General features: G+C 50.1%; 2 protein-coding genes across 10 annotated transcripts in view; both read right to left on the reverse strand.

The window, feature by feature from the left end:
* The window catches only part of atg16l1 (ATG16 autophagy related 16-like 1), a 15,759-nt gene extending 12,272 nt beyond the window's left edge, over positions 1–3,487 (reverse strand). For 2 of the 6 annotated variants that reach the window (XM_080493642.1, XM_080493640.1), the window contains exons 1-2: positions 2,919–3,312; positions 494–605 (exon numbers count right to left, since the gene is read on the reverse strand). In XM_080493642.1, coding sequence (XP_080349768.1) covers positions 494–599 — 106 coding nt within the window. In that variant the 5' untranslated portion in view covers positions 600–605; positions 2,919–3,312. Of the gene's footprint in view, positions 1–493; positions 606–2,877 lie in introns of all 6 variants that reach the window. The other 4 variants (XM_080493641.1, XM_080493639.1, XM_080493643.1 and 1 more) reach the window with 4 other exon arrangements.
* A 2,215-nt stretch (positions 3,488–5,702) lies between these two features.
* LOC308127983 (carboxypeptidase inhibitor SmCI-like) lies at positions 5,703–12,727 on the reverse strand. 4 transcript variants are annotated; one of them, XM_080493648.1, is made up of 9 exons: positions 11,755–12,727; positions 8,034–8,204; positions 7,763–7,951; positions 7,403–7,426; positions 7,162–7,323; positions 6,811–6,852; positions 6,518–6,730; positions 6,325–6,433; positions 5,703–6,233 (listed from the first exon to the last, which is right to left on the reverse strand). In XM_080493648.1, the coding sequence occupies exons 1-9, from the start codon at positions 11,888–11,890 to the stop codon at positions 6,146–6,148; spliced, it is 1,134 nt and encodes a 377-aa protein (XP_080349774.1). In that variant the 5' UTR covers positions 11,891–12,727; the 3' UTR covers positions 5,703–6,145. The 4 variants fall into 4 exon arrangements, with proteins under 4 accessions (XP_080349774.1, XP_080349775.1, XP_080349777.1 ...); XM_080493649.1 differs by having other exon boundaries at positions 7,162–7,320; positions 11,755–12,098; XM_080493651.1 differs by lacking the exon at positions 7,763–7,951 and having other exon boundaries at positions 7,162–7,320; positions 11,755–12,098.
* Between the last annotated feature and the right edge of the window lie 1,734 nt (positions 12,728–14,461).

Below are 14,461 nucleotides of genomic sequence, written 5' to 3' on the forward strand. Positions count from 1 at the left end.
ACACACACAGTAACAGACAAGAACACACACGGTAACAGACACAGTAACAGACAAGAACACACACGGTAACAGACAAGAACACACACAGTAACAGACAAGAACACACACGGTAACAGACACAGTAACAGACAAGAACACACACAGTAACAGACAAGAACACACACGGTAACAGACACAGTAACAGACAAGAACACACACAGTAACAGACACAGGACACGGTAACAGACGTGGTAACAGACAAGAACACACACGGTAACAGACGTGGTAACAGACAAGAACACACACGGTAACAGACACTAAGTAACACACTCCGTAACAGACACGATAAGACACAGTAACAGACAATAACACACACTGGCGGTGTCATAACACACTGAGACTCCACTGTTGCCTCAGTGGAGTTGAACTCTGCGCCACTACACCTGAAATACAACTTGTTTCCATAGTGTGTGTGTGTGTGTGTGTGTGTGTGTGTGTGTGTGTGTGTGCTCACACTGCTGGACGATCTCCTCGAAGCTGTGTCTCTGGATTCGGTCTCGGAGCTTCAGTTGTTCACAGATGTGTCTCTTCCAGGTTAACTCCACCCGCCGCTCGGCCATCTCCACCTGGCGGACAAATCCAACGCTCCTCAGCATGTGATGCTCCTCCTGACCTCCTCTCTGCTCCTCCTCCCCCCTCTAGGTGGTGAATCCTGGTCCAGGAGGTTCCCTTCACTACAGCTGATCGTACTGATTGATCGTATTGTTTAGGGACGGAGCCGATCCCACCCAGGTTCGGGTTCTGATACCAACATAACTCACTGATCAGAGGTTCCTGATCCATGATCCTGGTCTGCTCCATGATCCTGGTCTGATCCATGATCCTGGTCTGATCCATGGTGCTGAAATGATCCCCAGTGTTTCCCTGCTGCTGCTCTGCTCGCTGGCTGCAAACTGTGGACTGGATTTCCTGAAGGGAGGCGGGTCTCAATGAGACCAGGAGGAATGAGGCAGGAAATCCAGTCCACAGTTTGCAGCCAGCGAGCAGGCTAGGGAAGTAGCACTGTGCTATCCAACTTTTCATGGCAACATGTTGCTGATTGGAGGGATTTTAGTCTCACAACACCACAAAGCAACGCAGCAACGTGGATGTTAGCAAAGAAACGCAGCAACGTGGATGTTAGCAAAGCAACGCAGCAACGTGGATGTTAGCAAAGCAACGCAGCAACACAGCAATGTGGATGTTAGCAAAGCAACGCAGCAACGTGGATGTTAGCAAAGCAACGCAGCAACACAGCAACTGGGATGTTTGCAAAGTAATACAGCAACATGGATGTTAGCAAAGCAACGCAGCAACACAGCAACGTGGATGTTAGCAAAGCAATGCAGCAACATGGACGTTAGCAAAGCAACGCAGCAACGCAGCAACACAGCAATGTGGATGTTAGCAAAGCAACACAGCAACGTGGATGTTAGCAAAGCAACGCAGCAACGTAGATGTTTACAAAGCAACACAACAATGTGGATGTTAGCAAAGCAACGCAGCAACGTGGATGTTAGCAAAGCAACACAGCAATGTGGATGTTCGCAAAGCAACACAGCAACGTGGATGTTTGCAAAGCAATGCAACGCAGCAACGTGGATGTTTGCAAAGCAATGCAGCAACGTGGATGTTTGCAAAGCAACGCAGCAACACAGCAACGTGGATGTTAGCAAAGCAACGCAGCAACACGGATGTTTGCAAAGTAATACAGCAACATGGATGTTAGCAAAGCAACGCAGCAACGTGGATGTTTACAAAGCAACGCAGCAACGTGCAATGTTAGTATAGCAACACAACAACATGGATGTTAGCAAAGCAACGCAGCAACGTGGATGTTAGCAAAGCAACGCAGCAACGTGGATGTTTGCAAAGCAACGCAGCAACGTGCAATGTTTGCAACGCAACGCAGCAATGTGGATGTTAGCAAAGCAATGCAGCAACGTGGATGTTAGCAAAGCAACGCAGCAACGTGGATGTTCATAAAGCAACACAGCAATGTGGATGTTAGCAATGCAACGCAGCAATGTGGATGTTAGCAAAGCAATGCAGCAACGTGGATGTTAGCAAAGCAACGCAGCAACGTGGATGTTCATAAAGCAACACAGCAATGTGGATGTTAGCAGAGCAACGCAGCAACGTGGATGTTAGCAAAGCAACGCAGCAACGTGGATGTTAGCAGAGCCGGAGTCCAGCAGGGCGGCGCTCTGCAGCCTCCAGCTCTGGGAGGAGAACGGCGCTGACTCAGCTCTGACATCAGAACAATGAGCAGCAGCTCCTCCAGGCTGTCAGCAGGAGATTCACACCTCCGTGAAGCTGCGTCCTACTCCACGCTAAACTCCCTGGAAATAGTCCCAATCATTTGTTCTGTGTTCGAGCTGGAAACACTGCTGTTGCTGCTGCCTTGCTCAAGAATTTCCCCAGGGATTAATAAAGGGATAGAAGTAGTTTATTATGAGATGATGACGTCACGCAGACCCCCACATTGTCCACATGGAACAAAAATACTTTGTACTGCTTCCTTTACTGTCCTGATACTAACCTCAAGTTGTCTTTAGAGAGAATACATGTATACATTAGTACATTTCATACTTTACTGTAGAGAGGAGTTTATTACAGCCTCATATAAAATAATAATAATAATAATATTAAAGCAAACAGCTCAGTGCATCCCCAGTATTGATTGATTGGCTTCCTGCTGAGATTCATCATTATGAACTGAACTCATGCAGGGTTCGGACCAGGACCAGGACCAGGACCCACCACACCTCATCTAGAATCCACCAAGAGCCAACGGCTGAAGCACTGGACCGGGACCGGTCCAGCTCCGGTGGTTCCGTTCAGCCCGCCGTGACTCACCCGGTGAGCATGTAGCCGCTGAGCTCCACACCGCGGCGTACCTGCGTCCTGTGGCCGGGCCTTCGGTGAGGTTCCGGTGGCGGGGAAGGTGGGGGGGGGCTCCTGAGAGGTTTCCCGGTGGAGGGTCTCGAGTAGCAGGGAGCCTCCGGGGAGGTTTCCTGGCGCAGGGTCTCCAGTACCGGGCCTACGGGGAGGTTTCCCGGTGGAGGGTCTCCGGTAGCGGGGAGCCTCCGCTGAGGTTTCCCGGTGGAGGGGCTCCGGTAGCGGGTCTACGGTCCTCGCGCTGCTTGTAACCGCCAGTAAAACCGGGTTTGTTAACCGGTTACCTGGTTAGTTAACTAGTTTGCTGGTTAACGGTTACCGGGCTTCATTTGCTCTCTCCTCCTCCTCCTGCATTTCGGCGCCATTTTGGCTCCTGCCGCACACTTTCGAGACGGGCGCTTGAAGATGACGTCTGAAAATGCTGCGTCATGACGTTATTGCGGAGCCCTCTCTTGTTAATCTGGCTACAGCTGGTTTATTTGTGAAACTCAAACCATAGACATAATGGATACGTCCGAATTGTCCCTCCTAACCCCTTAACTATCGACTTTACCTTAACCCCGTGGATGACGTCACGGGGTTAGGGGAAGGCGTTCGGAGGCTTCCTAAAGGAGTTAGTGAAAGGTGTTAGGAGATTTCCTAAAGGAGTTAGGAGGCTTCCTAAAGGAGTTAAGGAAAGGTGTTAGGAGGCTTCCTAAAGGAGTTAGTGAAAGGTGTTAGGAGGCTTCCTAAAGGAGTTAAGGAAAGGTGTTAGGAGGCTTCCTAAAGGAGTTAGTGAAAGGTGTTAGGAGGCTTCCTAAAGGAGTTAGGAAAGGTGTTAGGAGGCTTCCTAAAGGAGATAAGGAAAGGAGTTAGGAGGCTTCCTAAAGGAGTTAGTGAAAGGTGTTAGGAGGCTTCCTAAAGCAGTTAGTGAAAGGTGTTAGGAGGCTTCCTAAAGGAGATAAGGAAAGGAGTTAGGAGGCTTCCTCAAGGAGTTAAGGAAAGGAGTTAGGAGGCTTCCTAAAGGAGATAAGGAAAGGAGTTAGGAGGCTTCCTAAAGGAGTTAAGGAAATGAGTTAGGAGGCTTCCTAAAGGAGATAGTGAAAGGTGTTAGGAGGCTTCCTAAAGGAGATAAGGAAAGGAGTTAGGAGGCTTCCTCAAGGAGTTAAGGAAAGGAGTTAGGAGGCTTCCTAAAGGAGATAAGGAAAGGAGTTAGGAGGCTTCCTAAAGGAGTTAAGGAAAGGAGTTAGGAGGCTTCCTAAAGGAGATAAGGAAAGGAGTTAGGAGGCTTCCTAAAGGAGTTAAGGAAAGGAGTTAGGAGGCTTCCTAAAGGAGTTAGTGAAAGGTGTTAGGAGGCTTCCTAAAGGAGTTAGGAAAGGTGTTAGGAGGCTTCCTAAAGGAGCTGGCCCACCCCGATCCGGGAGCGAGGCAGACCCGGAGTGCAGCAGGAGGATCTTATCCCCAAAACAAAAGATACATCAACAATAATACAAAACAAAAAGAAGAGAATAGACTGGGTGTTTATTCCCTCACAAAACTGAAGCTATGGAATTCTTCAGCCTCCTACAGCTGAACGGTCCTGAAACAGGAAAAGCACTAAAACAGAAAGTCTGGCCAAATACATGGGAGAGAACCTCAGATCTTAAAATCTAAAGCTGCACAAACCATCATTCTTACCGCCGGGTCACCAGGTGAGTTATTACCTAAAGCTTCACAGCCTCCAGGTCACCAGGTGAGTTATTACCTAAAGCTTCACAGCCTCCAGGTCACCAGGTGAGTTATTACCTAAAGCTTCACAGCCTCCAGGTCACCAGGTGAGTTATTACCCGAAGCTTCACAGCCGCCGGGTCACCAGGTGAGTTATTACCTGAAGCTTCACAGCCTCCAGGTCACCAGGTGAGTTATTACCTGAAGCTTCACAGCCGCCGGGTCACCAGGTGAGTTATTACCTGAAACTTTTATTTTATTTTATTTTTTTTTACTGTTGTCTACAATGTTCAAAATGCTCTATAAATAAAGTTGAAAATAAAAAATAAACTACATGTGGTGGGTTATGACATCAAACAGCACCACCTACTGGATCAACATGAAAACTACTACCGTTGCCATGGAAATGGACATTGGTTTAAGAGCATTGCCGTGGAAACGTGAAACTTTTCTGGAAGCAAAACTATGTTTCCCCCGGCTGCTCAGTAGGTAGAGCATGAGACTCTCAATCTCTAGGTAGAGGGTTCATGTCCCACGCCGGGCACCACCTTCCTGTGGGCTCTCCACCTTCCCGTGGGCTCTTCACCTTCCCGTGGGCTCTCCACCTTCCTGTGGGCTCTCCACCTTCCCGTGGGCTCTTCACCTTCCCGTGGGCTCTCCACCTTCCTGTGGGCTCTCCACCTTCCCGTGGGCTCTCCACCTTCCCGTGGGCTCTTCACCTTCCCGTGGGCTCTCCACCTTCCTGTGGGCTCTTCACCTTCCCGTGGGCTCTCCACCTTCCTGTGGGCTCTCCACCTTCCTGTGGGCTCTCCACCTTCCCGTGGGCTCTCCACCTGCAGGAAGGTTCTTCATGGTGCGGTGTGATCTGGGTCTGATCAGACTGTCACCACCGCGACCCGGACACGGATAAGCGGAAGAAAATGAATGGATGGACGGAAAACTATGTTTTCGCTTGAACCGTTGTCATGGAAACGAGACCTGAGCGCATGCTGGAAGTGGGCGGTGCCCATCAGGCCGGGTGATCCGTCCTGGACTGATGTCACTTCCTGTCACCGGGAGACTCGTCTGAAAGCGCCAACAGATTCCAAACATCCGAGTCAGAAACAGAAACTTTATTGTTCACAGAAACACTTCACCAAAACAATAAATAATCATGTGATCAATCCCTAAAAGACTTCTGAACCCTACCAAAGCTCCGCCCCCTGCAGCATCTGGTGCATCATGGGAGCTAGAGTTCACACCCTGTTTGACCTAAATGTCTTCAGCTTGAATCTCAGGAGTTCAACGTCAGAGGAATCGGAGTGTGAGCAGAGAGGAAGAAGACAGTGACCGGTTCATTCTGATTAAAACTCATTAATCTGTATTAACCCGAGTTAATCAGAGTTAACTCGGGTGTGAGCAGAGAGGAAGACAGGAACAAGTTCAATCTGATTAAAACAAAATAATCATATGAATAAAAGATTCTTTCAGCCGAGGTGAAGAAAATTCCTCTCCCACCACGTGGAGACCTGGAGACCCCCCAGGACCTGGAGACCCTCGCTCAGGCCTTGACTGGTGGTGTGGGGGTCCCGGAGACACTGAGGGAGTCCAGAGAGGACTGGTCCTCTGGAAGGAGCTCCTCCTTATCACTGAGGACACAAACAAGATGTTAGACTGGCACCGGGTCTGAACTCAAGACCTAGTTAGCAGGTCAGGTTCAGGTCAGTCCAGGTCCAGTACCTGCAGGATGAGGTCCGGCGAGGAGCCCGGTGGCGTCTCCAGGTGAGGATGACGAGGGAGACAAGGAGCAGAAGGGAGACGATGGCCAGAGTGACGAAGAGGAAGATGGCTGCAGACAGAAGGGGGACAGACTTGGAGTGAGTGGATCTGGGGGGGCCACAGACCGGGACCCGGGACCCCAGGACAGACTCACCTGCGGTCCAGCGGCTGCGGTTCTGGTCTCGGCGGTCCAGGTCTCCTGCGGAGCCGCAGCGGCTCAAACACTCCTCCACCGTGCCGAAGCGGTTCCCGTTGCCCTGGCAACCGCCGTACAAGAAGGGCCGACAAGTGGCGCCGCTCCGGTCGTAGTAGTACATGGGGAAGGCGGCACGGCAGGGCCCGGGGTCAGGGGTCGCTGAGCAGAGCCCTGCACAAGATCCTCTATCAGTCCTTCAGTCCTACGTCTCCCATGATGCACCTGGACACGCCCCTTTCAGGACGACTCACCTTCATCTTCGTCTGATAGCTTCTGGGAGGACGAGACCCTGACTGCAGGACAGACACAGGGTCAGAGGTCAGGTCGGCAGGACAGACCTCACCTGCACAACTGGACAAGCAGCCCCCCCCCCCACCACCACCACCACCTGGACTCACCTGCACAGTTGGACAAGCAGCCCCCCCCCCCCCCACCACCACCTGGACTCACCTGCACAGTTGGACAAGCAGCCCCCCCCCACCACCACCACCTGGACTCACCTGCACAGTTGGACAAGCAGCCCCCCCCCCCCCCCCACCACCTGGACTCACCTGCACAGTTGGACAAGCAGCCCCCCCCCCACCACCACCACCTGGACTCACCTGCACAGTTGGACAAGCAGCTGTCCTCGGTCAGGTAGTTGTTCTGGTTTCCGCTGCAGCCTCCGTAGACGAAGGACTGACAGCTGCCAGTCTTCTGGTTGTAGAACCAGCGTGGAAACGCTGCTCTGCACGGACCCACCTCAGGCTCCGCCTCGCAGCCTTCTGATTGGACAACAGCAACGTTTGGTCACGTGGTTGGACAAAATTGACGTGGGTCAGAATCTATGAAATGAGGACGTACCTGCTCGTCCCTCGGTGGAAAACTCTGAGGAGACAAAGACACCGTTCTATAGCCAGGGTACGGTATGGTCGAATATGGTACAACACGGTATGGTATGGTTAAGTACAGTAAGGTACGGTATGGTACAGTACGGTATGATTAAGTACAGTATGGTACAGTATGGTATGGTATGATTAAGTACAGTAAGGTACGGTATGGTACAGTATGGTATGATTAAGTACAGTAAGGTACGGTATGCTACAGTCCGGTATGGTTAAGTACAGTAAGGTACGGTATGCTACAGTAAGGTACAGTTCTGGATTTAGTGCAGTACCGTACCGGTTTGGGTTAAGCAGTGTCACACTGATGGTGAGGACGCACCGTTTTTCTGGAGGGTCTCAGTCGGGCCTAGAGGAGCCCTCCGAGGAGCTTTCACTGCAGGAGCAGCAGGAGGAGCAGGAGCTGCAGAAGCAGCAGGAGGAGCAGCAGGAGCTGCAGAAGCAGCAGGAGGAGCAGGAGGAGCAGGAGGAGCTGCAGAAGCAGCAGTCCAGTCGTCAGGGAGAACTTTGCCTGAACACAGCACATTGTCCATCAGTCATCTGAACTTCATTATCACACACAAACACACACACACACACACACACACACACACCTGTCACTCCGCTGCACTCCGACACACACTCCTCCTCCGTCAGGAAGTTGTTGTTGTTGTTCTCACAGCCGCCATACAGGAAGGCGACACACGATTCAGACGAGACGTTGTAGAAAAACCTCGGGAAAGAAGCTCGACAGGGACCAACCCTGGGGGGGAGGAGACAGTGGTCTGGGGGGGGGGGGGGGGGGGGGGGGGGGGGGGCAGACGTTAACAGGAAGATCTTCCTGTACTGGATGGAAGTAGTAAACAAGTAGTTTGAATGAATTAATGAATCATTTATTTCTGTGCAAAAATTGAAACGTGAGCTTCAGTTGATGGTGAGTCCAGATTTACACCAGGGAGGTCACATGATCTGGAACAAGATGGACGATTGAGGCTTTGCTCAGCTCCAGACTTTCTCCAGATACAGCCCATTCTAACTTTCACACTCTACTCCAGAGAGCTCACCATACTCCAGAGAGCTCACCACACTCCAGAGAGCTCACCATACTCCAGAGAGCTCACTCTACTCCAGAGAGCTCACTCTACTCCAGAGAGCTCACCACACTCCAGAGAGCTCACCACACTCCAGAGAGCTCACTATACTCCAGAGAGCTCACCATACTCCAGAGAGCTCACTATACTCCAGAGAGCTCACCATACTCCAGAGAGCTCACCACACTCCAGAGAGCTCACCATACTCCAGAGAGCTCACTCTACTCCAGAGAGCTCACCACACTCCAGAGAGCTCACTCTACTCCAGAGAGCTCACCATACTCCAGAGAGCTCACTCTACTCCAGAGAGCTCACCATACTCCAGAGAGCTCACCATACTCCAGAGAGCTCACCATACTCCAGAGAGCCCTAAATCCCAGCCAGACAGACTTTTCTATTTTTTCTTCGTAGGGAGAACCGTGCGGTTCCCGCAGCTGAAAACCGTGGTCGACGTAAAAACTTGAAAATAATCCAGCTGCCGGAGAAGGTGGAGGGTAACGCCCCTCGGAGAGTCTGGTACGGTTCCTACGGTTCCTACGGTTCCTACGGTTCCCTCAAACAGAATCGGTGCTCAGAGCAGCTCTGAAGAAAAGCATTATTCTCCAGTGGGTCCCAGCTCCGGTTCTACCCCGACCTGTCGGCGGAGGTCCTAGATCAGGCTGGATCTGTAAAGTTAAGATATGGTACAGACCATGAACGGCGTGCTCTTGATGCCCTCCATTGTCTTAAGACCCATAAAGACCGAGCCTTGATGCTGAAAAGACCTTCCAGCGAGTGGGATGCTCTTTCTGGTCCTGGTATTGCAGAAATGTGGTCTTGGCCCGACCTTCATTAACGGGATTAAAACCCTCTCCTCCAGCCCAACAGCCAGAGTGAAGACCAACCGTCCGATGGTCTCCTGGTGAGCAGGGCCCTGATGGACCAGGAGTGGGACAGATGAAGACAGGAAGACCATTTCCTGATACTTGACTAAACCTGAGAATATAATCCCAGCAGTTTGATAATCCACCGCTCCACTCAGCGCTGCATCTGGTTCTTAAACTAACTGAGGGAAATCTGCTGCCTTGCCTTTTAACGGTCCCAACAACAGTCGGTACAACTTCCTTTTCAGGAGTCGTGACGGGTTTCAAATATCTCGGGACCTCCGTCAGTCCTGACTGAAACAATCTGTTCAAAACGAAGTCCTCAGCCTTAATCCACAAAGTCCAGAGTGAGCTGACGGTCCGGTCCTCCTGGTCCTCCTGCCGACCTCACTGGGAAAATCAAGACAATAAGAATGAACTTCCTCCCTCAGCTGAACTACCGGTTCCTGATCTCTGCTAGCTGACCCCCAAGTCCTCAAATCACAGAACTCACAGAACTCTAGAGATCCTTAGAACAACAAACATCAATGAGTTAAGTTCTCCTCGTCCCTGCCTGGCCAAGACTGTACTGCAGCAGTACTGCTGCAGTACAGCTGCAGTACAGTCGTCCCTGCCTGACCGTGATTATATACATTATATTTAATATACGTTTGTCACCATTTCTATATATTGAGACCCGCTGAGCCATTCTCAACATGTCTGGAAAAATAGCAGTTTGAAAATATTGATTAGATCTACAAGCGACTGTTAAAGTCCAGTACTTCCTCTATACGTGACAATAGTAGCAGTAGTATTACACTCTGTTGATGTTTTACTCTGAAACGTCCGGACTGATCTTCTCTCTGATTGTTAAATCAGAATTATGATCCTCATCACGAAGTACTAAAGTTTACAACAAAACAATCGTTACTCAGTCGTCATTCTAACTGAATTGTTATTATTTATAAAATGTTAGAAAGTCTTTTTTACTACATTTTATTATTGTACCATGAAAGTGGTTTGTTGAACTGAGCAGGATCATAATAGTCTTGTTCTGATAATAAATGGAATTTGGTCTTTTATACTTTTTTTGTACTTGTCCTCCTTTCATCTTTATGATAAATCCCCCTATAGAGCCTGCTTTTATTTTGAAAAGCTGCTTTTAACCCTTCAGTGAACCAGTTTCCTGCTCTGTTGGATTTGGGTGTCATTGATATGAACTTCCTGTCCATCGTGACTCTTCAGGTTCAATGCCAGGATTACCTCTGGTGGTTTATTGTAATCAGATTACTCATCTGTTCTGTTTCTCCTTTGTTGTAATTTCTAAGTCACATGATCAAGTATCAGTTACTAATCATCCACCAAGTACTTTCACCTCAGTTACATCGGTAGAGATCAGTGTTACTCTTCTACTAGGTGCTTTGACCACAAAGTAATCAGAGTAAATGATGGGAGCTATGTGAACTTTATCTTTACACTGAGGCTCCGCCTCCTAACAGGTGTGTTCACAGGTGACATGTGGCCCAACCAGTTAGACCTGAAATACACACACACACACACACACAGAAACAAACACACACACACACAGAAACAAACACACAGAAACAAACACACACACACACATACACAGAAACAAACACACACACACACAGAAACAAACACACACACACACAGAAACAAACACACAGAAACAAACACACACACACACAGAAACAAACACACACAAAAACAAACACACACACACACATACACAGAAACAAACACACACACACACAGAAACAAACACACACACACAGAAACAAACACACACACACAGAAACAAACACACACAAAAACAAACACACACACACAGACACAGAAACAAACACACACATACACACACACACACACACACAGTAACACACGCACACACACACACACACACACAGTAACACACACACACACACACAGTAACACACACACACAGAGAAACACACACACACACACAGAAACACACACACACACACAGAAACAAACACACACAAAAACAAACACACACACACAGACACAGAAACAAACACACACACACACATACACAGAAACAAACACACACACACACAGAAACAAACACACACACACAGAAACAAACACACACACACACAGAAACAAACACACACACACAGAAACAGAAACAAACACACACATACACACACACACACACACACACAGTAACACACACACACACACACAGTAACACACACACACAGAGAAACACACACACACACACAGTAACACACACACACACACACACACACACAGAGAAACACACACACACACACAGAGAAACACACACACACACACAGAAACACACACACACACACACACACACACAGAGAGACCCTCCGCCAGTCACGTGACCTGACCTCTGCTGCCGTTGCCTCGCGGCTCCGCCGCCTCCAGCAGCGGCTGGACCCGGGGCTTGTCTCCGTCCGGTGAGGCGTTGAGCGGCGGGAGGAGGAGCAGCAACAGCAGCGGGAGGCTCCACACGGTCACCTTCATGGCGGGAACGGCTGGAGTGGCGGGAACAAACTGGACAATCTGTGAACGACTCCACTGAGTCCGAGCCGCTTCCGGTTTGGTGGCTCCGCGATGTCGCAGCTCAATTTACCTGAGCTACAGGTGAGGTCACCGAGGCCACGCCCATCACACGTCACCCAGCCAACCCCAGCCGACAGAGGGCGGGGCTTCAGGGCACTCACACGCACGCTCATACGCACGCACACGCACAGATTTTCTGTGTGTCAGAAAGCTGCTCGGTCATAATAAATAATATTAAAAATAAACTCTATTTGAAGGTGATTTTCCACAAACAGAAATAGTCCACATTCCAACGATTCTGGTGTGTGTGTGTGTGTGGGGGGGGGGGGGGGGGGGGGGGGTCACCATGGTAACAGACTGAACAGAACCTGCTCACTGGCAGGTTTTGTAGAAGAAACCCTGAGTTTCTACTGGCTCCTCCCACCTGAAACAGTGACTAGGAATGGATTGTTGGTTGTTTCCAAACCCGATCGACATCGAGGCAGAAATCATTTGAGATGACTGATGTCACAAGAGCTTCTAGTGTGTGACTGTATTCATTCTTTCCTGAATGGACTCCTGCTTCACATCACAGCGCATCTGGTACACAGCATTACCTTTTATTGTGAAATGGTGGTTTTCTTTATAATATTGGTAAAGCAACAGTGTGTAGAGCAGTTAGAGAGTCACCCTCAGTGTGTGTGTGTGTGTGTGTGTGTGTGTGTGTGTGTGTGCGTGCGTGTTCTGTGTGTGTGTGCGTGTTCTGTGTGTGTGTGCGTCTGTCTGTCTGTCTGTCTGTCTGTCTGTCTGTGTGCGTGCGTGTCTGTGTGTGTGTCTGTGTCTGTGTGCGTGTCTGTCTGTCTGTCTGTGTGCGTGCGTGCGTGCGTGTCTGTGTGTGTGTGTGTGTGTGTGTGTGTGCGTGCGTGTGTGTGTGTGTGTGTGTCTGTGTCTGTGTGCGTGTCTGTCTGTCTGTCTGTGTGCGTGCGTGCGTGCGTGTCTGTGTGTGTGTGTGTGTGTGTGTGTGTGCGTGCGTGTGTGTGTGTGTCTGTGTGTGCGTTGATGTACACATGGTTTAAATGACTACTTGAAGTAGCTACTGAATAAATATTTTTTTAATTTAAAAGCCTGCATCAATATAAATACTAAAATTAGAATAAAATGAGGAACAACTAGGTGCTCACGCTCTAGGAACCAACATAGAGGTTCAGCTGCAGCTCTGCAACACATGAAGTAAAAGAAGTAAAGAACAACAGAGGATTCAGGAGGTCCAGGTCTGTCGCCTCGCTGACATCACTGCTGCAACCGCACATATCTGAGCAGCTCTAAACCCCGCCTACATTTTAACCTTCCTTCACTCACTCCCTCACTACCCCACTCACTACCTCACTCACTACCTCACTACCTCACTACCTCACTCACTACCTCACTACCTCACTACCTCACTCACTCCCTCACTACCTCACTCACTCCCTCACTACCTCACTACCTCACTCACTCCCTCACTACCTCACTACCCCACTCACTACCTCACTCACTCCCTCACTCACTCCCTCACTACCTCACTACCTCACTCACTCCCTCACTACCTCACTACCCCACTCACTACCTCACTCACTACCTCACTCACTCCCTCACTACCCCACTCACTACCTCACTCACTACCTCACTCACTCCCTCACTACCCCACTCACTACCTCACTCACTCCCTCACTACCTCACTCACTACCTCACTACCTCACTCACTCCCTCACTACCCCACTCACTACCTCACTCACTACCTCACTACCTCACTCACTCCCTCACTACCCCACTCACTACCTCACTCACTCCCTCACTACCTCACACACTACCTCACTACCTCACTCACTCCCTCACTACCCCACTCACTACCTCACTCACTCCCTCACTACCTCCCTCACTACCTCACTCACTCCCTCACTACCCCACTCACTACCTCACTCACTACCTCACTCACTCCCTCACTACCCCACTCACTACCTCACTCACTCCCTCACTACCTCACACACTACCTCACTACCTCACTCACTCCCTCACTACCCCACTCACTACCTCACTCACTCCCTCACTACCTCCCTCACTACCTCACTACCTCACTCACTCCCTCACTACCCCACTCACTACCTCACTCACTACCTCACTCACTCCCTCACTACCCCACTCACTACCTCACTCACTCCCTCACTACCTCACTCACTACCTCACTACCTCACTCACTCCCTCACTACCCCACTCACTACCTCACTCACTCCCTCACTACCCCACTCACTCCCTCACTACCCCACTCACTACCTCACTCACTCCCTCACTACCTCACTCACTCCCTCACTACCTCACTCACTCCCTCACTACCCCACTCACTACCTCACTCACTCCCTCACTACCTCACTCACTCCTCACTACCCCACTCACTACCTCACTCACTCCCTCACTACCTCACTCACTCCCTCACTACCTCACTCACTCCTCACTACCCCACTCACTACCTCACTCACTCCCTCACTACCTCACTCACTACCCCACTCACTACCTCAC

The sequence above is a fragment of the Lipophrys pholis genome, assembly GCF_963383615.2.
Source record: "Lipophrys pholis genome assembly, contig: SCAFFOLD_46, whole genome shotgun sequence".
Taxonomy (NCBI): domain Eukaryota; kingdom Metazoa; phylum Chordata; class Actinopteri; order Blenniiformes; family Blenniidae; genus Lipophrys; species Lipophrys pholis.

Excerpts from the sequence above, each read along its gene's own strand:
- LOC308127983 (XM_080493648.1), bottom strand. The coding sequence starts at position 11,890 with ATGAAGGTGACCGTGTGGAGCCTCCCGCTGCTGTTGCTGCTCCTCCTC. Across the intron at positions 7,324-7,402 it reads TTCCACCGAGGGACGAGCAG|AAGGCTGCGAGGCGGAGCCT; the intron begins GTACGTCCTCAT and ends TTGTCCAATCAG. Across the intron at positions 6,234-6,324 it reads CGCCGGACCTCATCCTGCAG|TGATAAGGAGGAGCTCCTTC; the intron begins GTACTGGACCTG and ends TTGTGTCCTCAG.